Here is a 17299-nt window from a genome sequence, read left to right as displayed (position 1 = left end):
TCCAATAAGGAAATCCATACGTCAGTATCATCAGCAACATTATCATCAACATCCATAAAACATGCACAAGATATTATTTGTAGTATAGTTTACTTGCATATTCTTATTATTGTATTCATAACAAAAACATCTTGTATATTTCTTGTATTTATTGAAATAGTATTATCCGCATATAAAGAAAAATGATGAATTTTTATTGATAAAAAAACAAAGAAAGGAAGCATCTGTAATGAAGGGTTCATTTTTATACAAAGATGCCAATAGAGATTGAAGTGAAAATAGCACCAAAACCTAACAAGATGGCGGCCAAAAAAGCTGTTTGAAACTGGTTTAAAAGTCGCGTGTGTTTCCCTTGACTGATTGAGAATAAATAAAATACAAGAGTGAGTACCTAAAGTGTTTTTTTTTTATTTTGATATTGTAATAGTGAATTATATTGTTTCATTACACTACAAATAAACCAGAACTTGCCAATCCACCAGTTATACAAAAGTAAGCCAATAAGGGGCATAGAGCCACTGGAACAGGTGGTGAAAAAGGTGTAGCTGTATTCCAAGAATCCTATAACAGTGAAAAACGAATAAAAGTGTTATTATTTCATATAGTTGTTATTGTACCCTTTTTTTTTAATCTAACCAAGATGGTAGTGGACATAATCAAGGTATAGAAGAAAGGCAAAAAGTTGTACACTGGATTTTTCCATTCGCGAGTGACCGGAGTTTTTTAACATGCAAAATAAAAAAGTTTGCGTGCAAATGAAATGTGGCACACACCTATCATTTTTCTATCTCACGCTAAATGGTTTTCTGACAGGAAATCTCTTTTTAACTATGCTTCCTTTCTTATCTTCGAGTGGCCGTGTCTCAACCAATCCGTAATGCTCAACCACGAACTGCCAACATTGTATATCGCGACATCCTTTAGTTTTTTTTTTTTTTTTTTTTTTTTTTTTTTACATATATATCTAATAAAGTAAAAGTCTACTTTGCCCTCCTCTTGACAATGTGCCTCTTTTGTGATGATTGAAGATCTATGATTGATGATTTCCACCACTTTCCAGAAACTTTTCAGGAAAAAATAATCTGCAGCCCACTTTCCACCAAATCAATAGTCCACGCCTTCTCAAAAAAAAAAAAAAAAAAAAAAAGAAATACAATAATCCATATCTTCGCATTAAATCTATAATCCGCTCCTTCCCATCAAATTTATAATTCACATCTTCCCACCAAACCAATAGTACAAGCGTGTCCATCAAATCAATATTACACGCATTCACATTGAATCTATAATCCACACCTCCCTATCAAAGCAATAGTCCATACCTTCCTATCAAATCAATAGTCCACACCAAATTTTAATCAAATCTATAATCCGCACTTTCCAAAAAGAAATCTGTAATCCACACCTTCCAATCAAATCAATAATCCACACTTTCCAAACAATCTATAATCCACACCTTCCAAAGAAAATCTAGAGCCCACACAAATCTTTGATTTCGAAAAGCTCCAGCGGAGCGCCAGAGCGTTTATTGTAAAAAAAAAAAAAAAAAAAAAAAAAAAAGATAAGAGCGATAGAAAGCAATTGTCACCATTAACATCAGTCTTGCACTAGAAGCGCGATCATTCTATGACTGTACAATTTGAAATTCCGAAAACAATTTTTTTTTTGGGAATTCTTATTTTCACCCCCCTCAGTTTGTTATTCTCACCCCCCCAAGCTAAAAAATAGCCAATAAAATTGATTTTTTTTTCATATAGTCGATAAATTTCAGCAAAACTTTTATATTCAGTCATCATCCATCGCCCATCACCCATCATCCATTACCAATATATTACATATTTCGTAAAGAAAAAAAAAAAACTTCTTTATGCATCCTGGTAAGACTGTCCAAATTGACGTGCATGACCTTAAACAGCCACAATTCTATGATTATGTCAGATATCGAACAAGTTTTTGTTTTAAATGAAAGGTAAGAAGTGTAATATTTGTTTAATAGTTCAAGAGAAGTAAGAATAGTAAATGACAAAGTAGTCATCCATCATCCATCATCCATCATCCATCATCACCTAGAATCAATAAAAGACTGGATTAAATATAACAACGTTTATTTCAGACAAACAAAACAAACTAAAGAAATAAAATAATAATAGTATAAAATATATATTATGTGCATTTTTTAAAAAAAAAGGTATTTCGTGTTTTATTGGCTATTTTTTAGCTTGGGGGGGGGTGAGAATAACAAACTGAGGGGGGTGAAAATAAGAATTCCCTTTTTTTTGAGCAGAGGGGGGTGCCCGAAGGGGGTATTTCTTTTCACATTGTCTTTGTCACCATGCCAACCATTACCAGAGGTCAAGCCATTTGCATGTTTTATGGTGAAAAATACACCAAAGAGAACGTTGCTATACTAACCAAAAGAATTGAAGACGCACAAGTTGATATTTGCTACACTGATGATCCGAACAACGCTTTTTTAATTTGGGAAAAGAAGGTCAATCAACAGCCTCTCCGTTACCACACATATGCCGACGAAATCCAAAAACCTGGATCAAATGATGATACATCAGTTATCACTGGTTTTCCACTTAGTAAGTGCAGCAGTAAAATATAATTTCTGATATATCGAATTCTAACCTTTCATTTAAGCGTGTTCGGCACAAATCGTTCAGTTTCTTAATATGGTTTACCTTGCTGATAATCCAGGCAACGAAGAACTTTATGATTATCAACAAGAGACGCAAAAGCGAATTTTAAGCAATGTCTGGAAATATACAACTATTTTCGATGAAAAAGGTATTCGTATGTTTGGCCGGCTTGCCTTTTGGAGACCACCCAAAACTACGACGTAGATGCATATTGAATCCAGCTTCGTCTATAAATATGCAGGTAGACAGGTAATCCAAATCCGAGAGCTGATACCAAGAGAGTACGATGTCATGCCGAAGATCTAGTACACGGTCAGAGGCACGAGCAGGGGGCAACTTTTCAAGTTTCTTAGGAGACAACCGACAGTGCTTGACGACGTGCTTTTGAAGCCCAGAAATGGTAATAGTCAGACCAGGGAATTGCTTGCAGAGTGTATCTCTAGCTTCAGACAGACGTTGCCGCCGCATTGTTTTCAAAGTACTGGATCAAAAACTTGGTGTGTTCATCAAACAGTTTGCGATTCCCTCCATTGTTCGTAGTGCGGGCAATCGGAACATGTTGCTCTAAGTCTTGCTTATACAGACGCACATACCCTTGAGCTGTTCTCACATTGATGAAAGTTCTCCTCGCTGCAGCTGCAGCTGTTAATCCTGCAAACCATAAGAAAAAGTTGATTAATATTGAATAAGAGTAATGTAAAGAAAATGATTGTAAGCTTACCTTCCTCAATAACAAGATGTATCAATTTTTCTACATGCTTGTAAATTACCAGTGAATATGTTATAATTACGTAAAGGAAGAACCCTGTTCAACCATATTCCTAACGATGTCATATCATCTCGATGAAATTCGTACAACTGGTGTTTGATCTAGCTCTGGTTTGTACTTGCGATAAGGACCACATTTGTTAGTAAGGGGTACTTGATGGTGTCTCTAAACAAACCAAGATCAGAGAAGTCGGCGGGCAGACGTAGGGGCGACACAATGCTAGCAACATAGGAATCCTTTGTAATTTGTAATAGATAGAGCTAAATGTTGAGAAAATAAGAATAAGGGTCATTTCATATAGTTTTATATATGTTGTATAATAGATATATCTTACCAATAAAGTCCATCGCCATCCTTCTTGCATCAGACACTATTTCACCACTAATAATAGTGGCAATATAAAAAGGTTAAAAAAACTAAAGAAATTCAGCGTATATCATTAAGACAGTTGATTGTATTAAAATATATGAAAATAAGAATAAAGACAGATCGAAAATACGATGAGTCTGTTGGTAATGTTTATTTCAATAAGAATTGAATGAGAGAGAAAAAAAAAAAAAAAGAAAACAAAAAAAAGGCAGATGGTAGCAATTCAACAGAACTAACTAGAATTAGTTCCAAGTGCACGTCAAAAACAATCCAGCCACCCGCCAAGCGAACTGCAAAATCCAGTATGTGGGACAAAGTGAAAGGGATTTGATTTCCAAAGAATACCAATTTAAAGTCCGTCCTCTTTTTTTAGTGGAAAAAAAATATGATAAAACAAAAAAACAGCGTTCTCTCTTAGTGAATTTCTTCATTTCATATACCTATTTATTTCTTCTTCTTTTTTCTTTATAAAATGTCAGCCATCGTTCCAAGAGATGAAAAATGGTATCAAAAACCTGCATTCCTCTCCTTCATAAAGTCAACTGCCATCAACTTTCTGTTACCCTTTATCAATGGTGTCATGCTTGGGTTTGGTGAAATCTTAGCTAACGAACTAGTATTAAAATATGGTTGGTTTGGCTTTGCACGCAACAGCAATATCAGTGTATCTTCTGTTGGTTTACCCTTAAATGTTACAGCAGAATATAAGAAATCGATGCATAACGAATTGGAACGACCGGAAAGGAAATGATATATATCCTCTGTAATTAAATAACTTATAATAATATAGAGAATGAATGTTGAATAAAATATTATCATCAAATAATCATCCCAAAAAAAAAAAAATGAGGGCATCTTGTATGGATTTTTCATAACCCAAACTTGTTTTTTTTGAAAAAGAAATATCTCTTTCCTGATTAGGCACTTTGAGAAATCATTAAAGAGTGATTATCATGTCGTTCATGTCATATACTACTATAATACATGCATAGACTTAAGTGTCAAATAACTAGTATAATAAAAATGATCAAATATCCTATTGTTTATTTAAAATTGGAAATATATAAAAACACAATAATAATGTTTCTATTAAATACTAAAAAAAATATACTAATGGTAATGGTAATATTATTGATAAGATCCATAATAGGGAGAATAACCTGATGGTGCTACTTCTGAATTCATATGCATAGGAGAAGGTTGATGCCGTGGTTGTTGACCATGTTGATCGGCAAATAATCGATGAGGCATTTGTACATTCTTTTGACCTTGAGCCGCAAGTAGACGTTCCGCAGCTGATCCGTGTCGTTCACCTTTTCCATCTTTTTTGAATGCATATGATACGTTTATTTGTTTGTTCATTAAAAATTGACCATCCATTGCGTCGATAGCAGCATCCGATGATTCAAAGTTATCAAAACTAACAAAACCAAACCCTTTAGCACTGCCAGTTTCAGGGTCACGAGTAATGTTGGGTGTTTGAATAATCTGACCAAAAGCACTGAATGTATCATATAATAATTTTTCGTCTACTTCAGGATCTAGATTGCCGATAAATAATGTTGCACCTACATCTAAGTTTCGTCGATCTGCTGTTGCCTATATAAAGTATAGTATAATAAACAATGTGAGTGAATATCGATGTAATTGAATGTATCCGAAAGTATTGTATCTGAAAGTATACCTTGTTCACTCGAATTGGTTTTCCCCATAATCGTATTTGATTCATGATTCGAGCTGCATAATCCGCGTCTTCCTCTGATAAAAATTCAACAAAACCAAATCCTTGATGTGCTTGAGTTACTCGATCCTTTGGTAAATGAACGTTTACTATGAAGAAATACAAAATAGCGGAGAGTCAGTTGAGTATTAGCATTTACTTCCTTTATGACAAAAAAAAAAAAGAAAAAAGTCGACATTACCCACAGGTCCAGCTTGTAGCATAAGTTCCCATACTAAGGATTCTGTTGCTCTAGTATCCAGATTTCCAATATATACTGTAGCGTCCTGATTCCGTTCCAAATATGCCATTGATGTTAAAGAGTGTAAAATTCAAACCAAATGTAAAAAAAAGCTGAGAGGCTTGTCATCATATCCGCATCTGACTTTAAAATGAAATCGCTGGACAGAACTATCCGATGACGAGGCCAAATACTGGCGGGTGGCCAGATTTATCTTACATGCAAATGAATTGTGGCACATGTGAATCATTTTTCTCGCTCACGCCAAATGGTTTTCTGGCGCCCGCCAATCGTTTTCGTGATGCACGCAGATGGTTTTTGGTACACGCATGCGTGTAACTGCTTTGCGGCAGATGTAATGGATTTTGCGACAAATGTAATGGATTATGCGACAAAATTGGTTTGTGGATGGTTTTTGGACGGCAGCGAAAAAAAAAGAGGGACGTACTTATTTTCTGTCGACGGCTAAATTGGCGGCTTCGGGAAATTTTTATCCGAAATCTTTTTAAGGGTGACTCCTCCTTTTTTTTTTTCTTTCACTCTTTTTCTTCACTTTTCTTTTTTTTTTTTTTTTTTGTATTGACCTTAGTCTTAGTATATCATTTTAGTAGTGTTTATTAGTCTTTAGTAGTTAAACTTTTATTCAATAAAGACTTTACTTTTATTGAAATCACTTCATTACATGTCAATCAATTGATTCCATCTTCGAATGTACTTTTTTTTTTTTTACATGTGAATGCATTCCTTTTTATTTTCTCTTTTTTTTTTTTATAGATAAGAGAAACGCTGATACGATACGATTCCAATATTCTTCACTTCGATATAAGTTTTTATTGTGGATTAGTTACTACGACAAACCAATGACTTCGTCACCAAGCCACACTACTTGTGAAATAAATAGTGATACCCCTTTTTTTAAAATTTTTTTTCTTCTACTCTTTGTTTTTCTTTATATTTTCCTTTTCTTTACTATAGTGATATCTACGTAAATAACAACATGTCCTCAACTATCTACACTGCCAACAACCTTCGCGATGCTTTGCTCCCAACAACTGTACGAGGTGTTTATGAACTTCCTTTAGAAGTTCCTATCTGCGTTCAATTTGACGAGTGGGACGCCTGTCGATTGAAGATACAGGAATTGTGTTGTGAAAAGTGGTGTGTTTTGCGCACTTATAAACGTAGACGTGAACTTGCGACTGTGCTTTACAGTCGAACCTATCACTGCCACAGAAGTGGAGAGTATCCAGTCAGGGAGCGTTCTCAACGTCCTGCTCAAAAACCTTCCAAAAAATGCGGCTGTTCTGGAAGTTTGAAGGTGACTCAGTATGCCAGTACACCTGACATAATGGAGTTCGTTCTTCAAAGAGGACACAGCGGTCATGTTCCTGGTGAAAGAAGTGATCGAAGGACTCTACCACTGACCACGCAAGCGATTGACTTGATTACGAGGGAATTGAGACAGAGTGGTAATTGCAGCAACATCCGAATTAGCATCATGCGACAACTTGATGATTGGATTGAAAATAACGATGGCAATCCCAGCTTGAGACCAGTCAATTATGAGGATGTCTATAACAGAATGTTGAAGGCATGTCATTAACAGCAAAAAAAAAAAAAAAAAAAAAAAAGGCTTCCACGCACATTTACAGATATCACAGCTTGCATGAATCGGACTTGTACTAAGAGTATTTCTTTTTTTTTTTTTTTTTTTTACGTATATATCAGATCAAACACCAGTTGTACGAATTCCATCGAGATGATATGACATCGTTAGGAATATGGTTAAATAGGGTCCTCCCTTTACGCAATTACAACATATTCACTGGCAATTTACAAGCCTACAGTAGCAACACCAGCCTCTTTGCCCTAGGTTTTCAATCACCAGATCAAAAGCGTAGAATGGGTACTTCTATTTCCTTTTGCTTGGACGCCACTCATGGCATTTCCTCCAAATCCATGGATGTTATGTACACGTTGATCATCAGAGATCGCGTTACTGGCAAGGGGTATCCATCAGCATACATGTTTACCAATGATCATTCTGTTGGTTCCATTAATCAATGGATGGTTCATCTACGCGATAGCAGCAATTTTCGTCCTCAATATGTCACCATTGATTGTTCCGTACCCGAGGTAAATGCCATCAAAGCTGCCTTTCCATCTACTTTTATCCATTACTGTGGTTTTCACGTCATGCAAGCATGGAAGAGGCAATTGAAGCAGAAAGTTCGATTAGATGGATCACATACTGCTCGTGATGTTGCTAATCTTCGAGAAGAAATGTTGATCAGCCTGAGAAGTATTTTGGTGGCGAAGGAAATTGATGAATTTCATACTCGAGTTGCTTGCTTCCAAGAGGAGTATAGTGGTCAGTATGAATTCTTGGATTATTTCGAAGAATCATGGATTAAGGATGAAGAAACAATGACACGATGGAGTCAAGCGTACCTTTCACCAGCCCATTACAACATGTTCACAAACAATTATATCGAATCATGGCACAATCAACTGAAAACAAAGTATTTCCAAAGATTGCGAAACAGACGTTTAGATCGTTTGGTGTTTATTCTTACTCATCATGTCGAATATTTTAATGGAGCAGAACGGGAAAGAATAAGTATCAATGACGGTCGAATGGGTCCTATAGAAAATCAACAAGCTCGTAGGTTGTACCTTGCATCCATTGTTGCTATCGAAAGAATGCCTACTATGATAACGAATCCAGATGGTGATAATAGTAGCTGCCCTTCTAATCCTATTGGTACTTGGTCTGTAAGATCTTTTTCAAATGAAAATTCCCTGTATAGAGTGAAGGTTAATGATGATACGTTGATTGAATCGTGCACTTGTGATGATTTTCAACAGAGACTTGCACCATGTAAGCATATGTATATATTGAAAAGATACACGGGATTATACATACAATTTCATGAAGTCATGGAAACCCTGGAATCAAGAGATGGTACTAAAAAAAAAAAAAAAAAAAAAACAACTTACATTTCTTATTCTGTTCGTAGATGAGCCCGATGTGAATATGGATCTGGATGCAATCGCTGGTGATGATGATGATGATGATGATGATGATGGCAATATTGCTGAAGTACAAGTCGACCATCAAGCCACTGTAGAAGAGTTGGACGTTGCTGTTGAAGCCGTTAATGTAGATGCCCAGCTTCAATCGATTAGTTCCATGATCACAAGTGCATACCATCAAAGAGAAGACTTGGAAGCTGCAAGAAGAATACCCAACTTGTCACCAGATATAACAACAAGAATGGAAACGACATTAAGGGAATACCTTCAGCTATTCGAAGAACTTCGCAACCAACACCCGCGTCAATTCCGTCGTTTAAACCGTCAACAACACTAATATAGTATCACACAATTTTCTTTCGTCTTTATCGTATTTGCGTATTTCATACTTTATCTATAAAAAAAAAATAAAAAGGAATGCATTCGCATGTAAAAAAAAAAAAAAAGTACATTCGAAGATGGAATCAATTGATTGACATGTAATGAAGTGATTTCAATAAAAGTAAAGTCTTTATTGAATAAAAGTTTAACTACTAAAGACTAATAAACACTACTAAAATGATATACTAAGACTAAGGTCAATACAAAAAAAAAAAAAAAAAAGAAAAGTGAAGAAAAAGAGTGAAAGAAAAAAAAAAAGGAGGAGTCACCCTTAAAAAGATTTCGGATAAAAATTTCCCGAAGCCGCCAATTTAGCCGTCGACAGAAAATAAGTACGTCCAAAAAAGAGAGAGGTCGCTGTACCAAAAGCGACAAATTGTGCGACATCCAAAAGCCATCATGATCTTTGAATTTTATAACAAGGAAGCCAGCATCAATCAACATCAACATTTAAATACTATCGATCGTTCCGTTTACGGTATGACTTATCGTGTGCACCGTATGAGATATACATATTTACACATACCTGCAACAAACTACACAAACCGTCATCCAGGAATTGTAGACAATCAAACATATACAGTGTTTCCAGAGTTAGATGGCGCATGGGGGGAGAAAGATGGCGTCCTTTTTGATTTTTGGATGGCTGAGTTTTTGATACTAACCTGGCGTATATTTTGAAATCTACTTGTCGCATGAATACGTCCAATCTACCATGGCGTTCTAAGGTACTCTTACAATTTTTTTTTTTTTTGGAATGATAATAAAGATACAACACAATATTAAAAGACATCACGTATATTTTAATAAAAGTATGCTTTATTAAAACAATAAAAAAATAAAAAAAATAAAAAAAGAGCATCACATAGGACGTTTGTTCAAGCAATCATCAAAGCGGTTGATAGAATGTGTGATGAATCCAGTAAGATCACTACGAGTAACTAAACTACAAGCTTCAGCTATCCTGTCTGATAAAGTTTCATCATCCATAAGATTGGACCGCTTCAGTTTGCTCTTTGCTACAGACCAGAATTGTTCAATGGGGTTGAGCTCGGGGGAATATGGTGGAAGATAAATGCATCTGTATTGCCGTTCGGTAATCGTTGCTTCAATGTCCTTAGATTGATGTATTGGCGCATTGTCCATCACAAGATAATACCCTTTAAATTCGGGATACTGGTCCATAATATCCATCGTGTCGTTCAAAAAGCGAATATAATGTCCTGTTGTTGTACCTACTGATTTCTTTTTTCCATTATCCTTACCTACCTTCCTTTTTTTTGACTGAGACTTCACTGGCTTTCTAAGACTAATGTTGATAACACCTGTCGAACATATAGCTCCCAATATGGTATGCGTTTTAGCTCTTGTTGTTGCTACCTTTACAATAGGTGTTGTTCCTTTTGCTGACCATGCCAAACCACGTCTCATGTTGATATGAAATCCAGATTCGTCGATGAATATACAGTTTCCAAGAAAATCCATATCCGTTCGTGTCCATTTGATGATCCAGTCGTACCGTTTGTCGATATTGTCGTCACTATTTCTGACTACTGAGTGAAGCTGTACCTTTTTAAATGACAAGTTGCATTCGTTTTTCATAAAGTTGTACACAGTTGACTTCTTGACATTTAGTTCGCTGAATTGCTGACATAAACTTTCCATGGTTTGGTCGATTGCTGCCGAAGGGTTTTCGTCATAGTATTCAATCAAGAATTGTTTGTGTTCATCACCCATGGCTGCTTTAGGACCTCTTTTCTTGCAATCACCAAAGAGCTTGTTTTCATCTTCGTTGTATGTTTTCCACCAGTTCTGTACAGTTCGTGCCTTGAGCTGGAAATGGGCCGCCGCTGCTGCTGCTGAAACACAATGTTCGATAATATAGGTGATCACTTTTCTTTTCTCTTCTAGAGTATGCACCTCGTAGTTCCTTTTTTTTTTTTACACTTGTGTAATTTGTTGATGTTTCATTGACTTCGCTAATATCACCATCAATATCAATTAGATTGTTGTCGTTGTTGCTGTCAATTTCCATTTGTACTTTGATATAAGATGTATAATCCACCTTAGTTTCCAGCTTAATTGTCTCGTCGTCTTCAGGGTCTAACTTCATGAGATCATCACCGTTTTCGTCAACTATATTTCCATTTCCATCTTCGTACAAAAATTGATAAGTCATATCGTAGGAACTGTAAAAGAAAGTTTATTCAAAAGTAATTTTTCTAAAAATGCGAAAAGAAAGGGCAAAAAACGCGACAAGTAGATTTCAAAATATACGCCAGGTTAGTATCAAAAACTCCGCCATCCAAAAATCAAAATGAACGCTATCTTTCTCCCCCCATGCGCCATCTAACTCTGGAAATACTGTATATAAAAAAATAACCAACAAGGAAAAAAAAAAGATAGAAGGACAAGCAGGTCGAGTTTTATTGAATCAAATAAAAATCAAATAAAAATCATACTAATCCATCCTTATGGAACATGATTCGAATTAGAAACAAAAAGGACAATTAAAAGTAATTCCAACAACAAGCTAACAAAGAGTACAGATTTTATTCATTCTTTCTTTTTTATATATAAAAAAATCATTTAGGCAAATCAATTAGTTAAAAATAATCTGATAAGTATTTGTCTTCATCAATATAGGAAGCAACAACGATACGGTCAGCAAATTTACGACCAGCAAGAGACTGTAGAGCTGTTACCGTTTGTTCTTTAGTTTCAAACCGAACAAATATCTATTGAAAATCATCCACGTTAAAAGTATAGATAAAAAGATAGATATATTAATATTTTTTTACTTGCTATCATAACGTTTTTATGAAACTTACACTTCCACAGCCTGGTACTTGTTGATCCTTAGCAGGTCGAGGAATCTTCATGTCAACAATAACACCAAACTTGGCGCATTCTTCAGCAATATCTTGCCAAATGTCTATTGTAGAATAAAAAAAAAAAGGTTTAGTCATATTAAAAAAATCATTCATCAGTTGACCATATGTAAATATATATATATATATATATATATATATATATATGTAATGAATGTTACCTTGGTATTCTTCATCATCCTCTAATTCTTCAGGTACAACCATGTTCATTAATTGTAATACACGAGTAGCGTCATCATCTTTTGCTCCAGTAAAGGGAATATCTGTCATCATACTTCGAGATTCAATTGCTACACTATTACTTCCAGTACCACCAGAGAGTGTATTCATACCACTTGAGCCTCCATTCTTTGCTCCAACGCTAGCTCTTTGAACAATTAGCTTCTTTTCTCCAAGTTCCATATTGTTCAATCCTTGACATGCCAAATCCGTAATACTAACATCTGCGTATTCGCAAAATGCGTATCCCTATCATGAAGAAACATTAATTTTTCCATTTCAGTAAACATTATTTGATTCTTCTTTTGATTACCTTTGATTGACCGTTCGTATCTTTAACAAGATTAAATGCTTTCAATTCACCAAAAGATTTCAAAAGCTCTACAACTTGATCATCTGTAAGATAAGTTGGTAAACCACCTATAAAGATTTTATCTGGTGAATCCGGTACGCTTGCAAGGCCATGTGCTTGCGTATCTATATAGTTAGGAAAAAAAAAAAAAGAGTAAATCAATCTTCTGTTTCTGAGAATTATTTATCCTCTTTTTTTTTCTCTTCTTAATCATACATGTAGGACCAGTATAATCGCCTGAGCCATCTGCTGGTGGTTGATAATCTTTAGGTCGACGAATTTTAAGTATTTGACCTTGAAATTGTATTCCATCAAATGCCATTGCCATCGTAGCTTGTTCAGGAGTTTTAAACTATATAGAGATGATGATTATATATATGACAACAATTCTTTTTTTCCATTCTTCTTCACTTTATTTACCTCTACAAAAGCGTAATTTTTATCGCGATTAATTTGGACACTAGAAACAAAAGATTCATCAGATCCTTTCATTTGTTTCATGGCTTCATTGAAAAAGTTAGACGTAGATTGCTCATCAATGGCATATGGAATTTGACCAACGTATAAGCGACGGGCTTGTCTTGCTGCTGAAGATATAGGAGGCGTCACAGTAGCAGGAGATGAAAAGTCTTGACCAGAAGTTCGATGATTGTATTGACGAGGAGGATTTTCAGTTAAATAAGGATGTTCACTTGGAGGTGCAAATGATTGAGGAGTTTTGGTTCCAACTACTTGTCCAGGTAAAGGAAATAGGCCTAATAAAAATAGAAAAAAAAATAATCATTAAAAACATTTGAATTCAATTTATATGCATTATCTGTTTACCTGTTTGTTTTACTTGAGTGGCTGTCATATTTTCCATCCCAGGTGGGGCTACATCCCAGTTATTGAGACGACGAGGTCTTTTATGTAAAGGAATAACTGTAGTTTCATCATGGCGACGACTAGAACCTCTGCTACGTTCTCGTGGACTTACGCTACGTCGACTATGGCTCCGACGATATTCTCTATCACTTCGACGATCACGATGACTAGGATGATGTGACCTTTCTCTCGATCGTTGTCGTTCTTTGGACCGCTCTCGTCTCGATCGTCGTTCCCTATCTCGCGTTCTATCGTCATAGGCACTACTACTATTATTATGTTCACGGTAACCGTCATCTAGTCTTTCTCTACGTCGTTGATGGTGTTCATAGTCTTCACGCGCAAATTGGGCTATCAAAACAAAAAGAAAAGTAAATTAACTATTGATAATAATCATGTAGAAAAAGGATAAAATGATTACCATCTTTTTCATGGTAATAGGAACTATCATTTGAAGAGTGTATTAGTTCTTGTCCCATAGAATGTAAAAACGAACTAGCAAGATCACTGACATTTTTCGACCCTATAGAAGTAATAAAAGTTTGGAGTTAAAAAAATTTTTTTTTGATACTAAATGGCAATGATTTAAAGTTACCTGTTTCTCGTTGAGTATAACTGTCGCCAGAAGACATTGATTTAATATCAAAGTTAAAAGGAGAACAAAAAAAAAAAAAAAAATCCAAGCAAGTCAACGTTAGTTGGTTGGTTGGCTTTTTTTTTTTTTTTTTTGTTTCTCACTTTTCCCTCTCTTTGCTTTCCAAGATGAGGCACGTCACATATCAAACATTTTGATTGGTTCTTTTTTACCTTTTTTCATTCAAAAGTTTCTAAAATGCCAAATGCCGGAAAACCGGGTCCGGAAACAGCTGGTTTCTTTTTTTTCCAATTCTTCTCCTTCTTCTATATTATTTATTAGTTTTTCTTCACATATTCCATCTGTTGTTTTGTCTATTACAGTTATTTCATATTTTACGATCAAAAACAACATTTTTCTTATAAATCCCATAAAAAAAAACTATCAGTATTCACATAAACTCAAGGTTACAACCATAATATAACGAATGGATCAACCAAATTTCAAGGGGTATCCTTCTCCGCCTAATGCCCTCGGTCATCCAAAGCATGAAACAACCATATCAGGTCCAAGTAGTAGAAAAGCAGGTGGAAAAATACCATCAAAGAACAGCGAAGGTACTGGTTCTGTTCCTGAATTTATTCAAAAGTTATTTAGGTAAAAAAAAAAAAAAGTTGTTTTTTTTCATAATAAGAAAAAAATATATTCCTTATAGTAAAAGAACAATCGATTCACAATCTTCTTTCTTTACCCTCTTCAACTTGATATTATTATTCCCTTGGAATAGGATGCTTGAAAATAAAGCATTTCGACATACATTTTGTTGGGGTCCTAACGGTACTACTTTTATTGTCAAGGATACAAACGAATTTTCAAAAACTATATTACCGAAACATTTCAAGCACTGTAACTTTGCCAGTTTTGTTCGACAACTAAATAAGTATGACTTTCATAAAGTTCGAAATGCTGATGATGGACACAAGTCTTATGGTGATCAGGTAGGTCTTTTTTCATTAGAACTCTTTATTAAGAATGTTGATCTTTTTTTTTTTTTTTTTTTTTTTGTAAATGTTAAATAGGCTTGGGAGTTCGTACATCCTAAATTCATGAGAGATCGCAAAGACTTGTTAGAAGAAATTCGACGTAAAACTCCTGGCAAGGCCAAAAAGGATGATACTTTCGCAACAACAACTGCTACCGGAGCTTCGACAATGACAGCTGGAAATTGGACCAAAGGTGGTATGAATACATCATCAACAAATAGACTACAAGTAGAGCTTAATTCTCAACATCGACACCCATTAGTAACCGACTCGACCGTTTCAACACATATAGAGAATATGGAAAAAGTAACTGAGCATCTACAAAATCAAATCAAGGAACTTCAACAATCACGGATTGAAATGGAAAATCGATTACAGCAACTGAATAATACTGATTATCTTATTTTACAAGAACTTATGAATCTTGGCAAGCAAATGAAAATAAAAGATGATCTAATACAAGATCTTTTGAAAAGCCAGATCGCTCAAGATAAAGGTTAGTTACCTTTTTTTTTTTTTTTTTTTGTTGTAAAGTCAAATTTATGATATAACTTTATCATTAATTATCATTTTTATTTAGAATCCGCCAATGACCAAACTTCTACAAAAGGGGCCAACTCCTTGGATATGCAGGCATTACTGGATTCGTATATTGATGTATCTCGTTCGAATTCAGAACAATTAGAACGCATCACACAACAATTACAATCACAATGGCAAACGGACATTACAGTAAAAGCTGAAGATCAAGAAATGAAATCTATAAACAACTCGACAACTATTCCCTCAGATAATAGTACCATACTTACTCAACCGACATTGACATCGAATACATTTGCAAACTCAGTACCAATGTCATCAGCACAAGCTCCACAGGCACCAACAAATATAACATCTTCCGTTCCTCTTATCATTCCCAGTCAACAACCGCATTTTGATGTTACTGCTAGTGCAGCAGCGGCCGCCAGTATGAACGCAGGTAGTTTAATTGGCTCTCCGTTGAAAACAGGTGATGGATTGACTTTTGTTACTTTGGGTCGATTATCATCCAACACAACCGTACGAGATAACAAAGCAGCTTTTGAAATTACAACTTCTATTCCATCAACTCATCAATCACAACCTCCTCCACATCCATTATCGCAACAGCAACAACAACAACAAGATGGTGTAACAGAGTTAGGGAATTTAGCATCATCATCATCTAATCAATATGGTACCGTTTTACCATCAGATGAAGATCATAAAAGTCTTAATGGGACTGCTGTAAGCCTAAAACGAAAGATGAATATCGCCGGCTGGACCGTTCCTCCTCGTGTATTGCTCGTAGATGATGATTCGGTATATCGTGATCTCAGTGGCAAATTGCTTCAAGTGATTGGATGTTCCATTGATTTAGCAAAGGATGGTGTAGAAGCATTACGAAAGATGGGATTAGAAAAGTATGATCTGATTCTAATGGTAAGAAATTCTGATAACTAAATATTAAAAGAGAAAAACTATTAATGGATAACATATATTGGAGGCTTATACGTACTTTTTATTATTATTATTATTATTATTATTATTATTATGAACTTGTAGGACATTGTGATGCCAAACTTGGATGGAATTTCTGCTACTCGGAATATCAGACAATACGATGCATTGACACCTATCATTTCTATGACTTCCAATTTCACGGACAACGATATCATGCAATATATAGGTAGCGGTATGACCGATATTCTTCCAAAGCCCTTTTCGAAAAAGACTCTCTACAGTATGTTGGAGAAATATTGCGCTCATTTAAAGGCTATTCAACGAGTGCATCGGGTACAAGGCGTAGACCAAGTCATTCCTCGCCCATTAGGTATGCTTGGTTTACCACCACCTTCCCAAAATCAGGCAGCATCTTCTTCATCGTCATCATCTTCTTTAGAGCAAACATTACAAGTATCGTCGGATGATTTAGCTAAACAACAACAACAACAACAACAACAACAACAACAACAACAACAACAACAACAACAACAACAACAACAACAACAACAACAACAACAACGACAACAACAACAACAACAACAACAACAACAACAACAGCAGCAGCAGCAGCAGCAATCGTATTCCGGCATGTCTAACAACAACACATATTATAGTATAAAACCACCAGAATAGAAATTTGATGAGAATAAAAACACAAACGTTGTGGTAAA

General features: G+C 35.2%; 7 protein-coding genes across 7 annotated transcripts; 3 read left to right on the top strand and 4 right to left on the bottom strand.

Moving 5' to 3' along the window:
• Positions 1 to 96: 96 nt before the first annotated feature.
• BX664DRAFT_337005 (uncharacterized protein) lies at positions 97 to 681 on the bottom strand. The gene is made up of 3 exons (XM_051546145.1): positions 637 to 681; positions 449 to 561; positions 97 to 356 (listed from the first exon to the last, which is right to left on the bottom strand). Exons 1-3 carry the CDS (start codon positions 652 to 654, stop codon positions 245 to 247), a joined length of 243 nt encoding a protein of 80 aa, XP_051397859.1. The 5' UTR covers positions 655 to 681; the 3' UTR covers positions 97 to 244.
• Positions 682 to 2332: 1651 nt separating this feature from the next.
• Positions 2333 to 2849, top strand: BX664DRAFT_315998 (uncharacterized protein; the record flags this gene model as incomplete). Its single annotated transcript, XM_051542706.1, has 2 exons — positions 2333 to 2588; positions 2647 to 2849. 2 exons carry the CDS (start codon positions 2333 to 2335, stop codon positions 2847 to 2849), a joined length of 459 nt encoding a protein of 152 aa, XP_051397858.1.
• A 1351-nt stretch (positions 2850 to 4200) lies between these two features.
• BX664DRAFT_337001 (outer membrane protein TOM13-domain-containing protein) lies at positions 4201 to 4653 on the top strand. Its single transcript, XM_051546144.1, has one exon. It carries the CDS (start codon positions 4256 to 4258, stop codon positions 4532 to 4534), a length of 279 nt encoding a protein of 92 aa, XP_051397857.1. The 5' UTR covers positions 4201 to 4255; the 3' UTR covers positions 4535 to 4653.
• A 149-nt stretch (positions 4654 to 4802) lies between these two features.
• BX664DRAFT_299737 (uncharacterized protein) lies at positions 4803 to 5835 on the bottom strand. Its single transcript, XM_051542318.1, has 3 exons — positions 5706 to 5835; positions 5468 to 5613; positions 4803 to 5382 (listed from the first exon to the last, which is right to left on the bottom strand). Exons 1-3 carry the CDS (start codon positions 5812 to 5814, stop codon positions 4912 to 4914), a joined length of 726 nt encoding a protein of 241 aa, XP_051397856.1. The 5' UTR covers positions 5815 to 5835; the 3' UTR covers positions 4803 to 4911.
• A 4736-nt stretch (positions 5836 to 10571) lies between these two features.
• On the bottom strand, positions 10572 to 10763 carry BX664DRAFT_266754 (uncharacterized protein; the record flags this gene model as incomplete). Its single annotated transcript, XM_051540922.1, has 1 exon — positions 10572 to 10763. A coding segment is annotated over one exon (192 nt), but the record flags the coding sequence as incomplete, so codon positions are not given.
• Positions 10764 to 11681: 918 nt separating this feature from the next.
• BX664DRAFT_336995 (uncharacterized protein) lies at positions 11682 to 14159 on the bottom strand. Its single transcript, XM_051546143.1, has 9 exons — positions 14083 to 14159; positions 13909 to 14010; positions 13449 to 13838; positions 13044 to 13378; positions 12840 to 12975; positions 12585 to 12748; positions 12214 to 12520; positions 11993 to 12096; positions 11682 to 11899 (listed from the first exon to the last, which is right to left on the bottom strand). The coding sequence occupies exons 1-9, from the start codon at positions 14117 to 14119 to the stop codon at positions 11768 to 11770; spliced, it is 1707 nt and encodes a 568-aa protein (XP_051397854.1). The 5' UTR covers positions 14120 to 14159; the 3' UTR covers positions 11682 to 11767.
• Positions 14160 to 14352: 193 nt separating this feature from the next.
• On the top strand, positions 14353 to 17261 carry BX664DRAFT_299730 (HSF-type DNA-binding-domain-containing protein; the record flags this gene model as incomplete). The annotated part of the gene is made up of 5 exons (XM_051542317.1): positions 14353 to 14718; positions 14849 to 15059; positions 15141 to 15600; positions 15685 to 16565; positions 16689 to 17261. The coding sequence occupies exons 1-5, from the start codon at positions 14549 to 14551 to the stop codon at positions 17259 to 17261; spliced, it is 2295 nt and encodes a 764-aa protein (XP_051397853.1). The 5' UTR covers positions 14353 to 14548.
• Between the last annotated feature and the right edge of the window lie 38 nt (positions 17262 to 17299).

Source organism: Halteromyces radiatus (genome assembly GCF_025201355.1).
Source record: "Halteromyces radiatus strain CBS 162.75 chromosome Unknown BX664scaffold_6, whole genome shotgun sequence".
In the NCBI taxonomy this organism is placed as follows: Eukaryota; Fungi; Mucoromycota; class Mucoromycetes; order Mucorales; family Cunninghamellaceae; genus Halteromyces; species Halteromyces radiatus.
The sequence above is the reverse complement of the archived record's forward strand: the minus strand, read 5'-3'. Positions and strand labels throughout refer to the sequence as shown.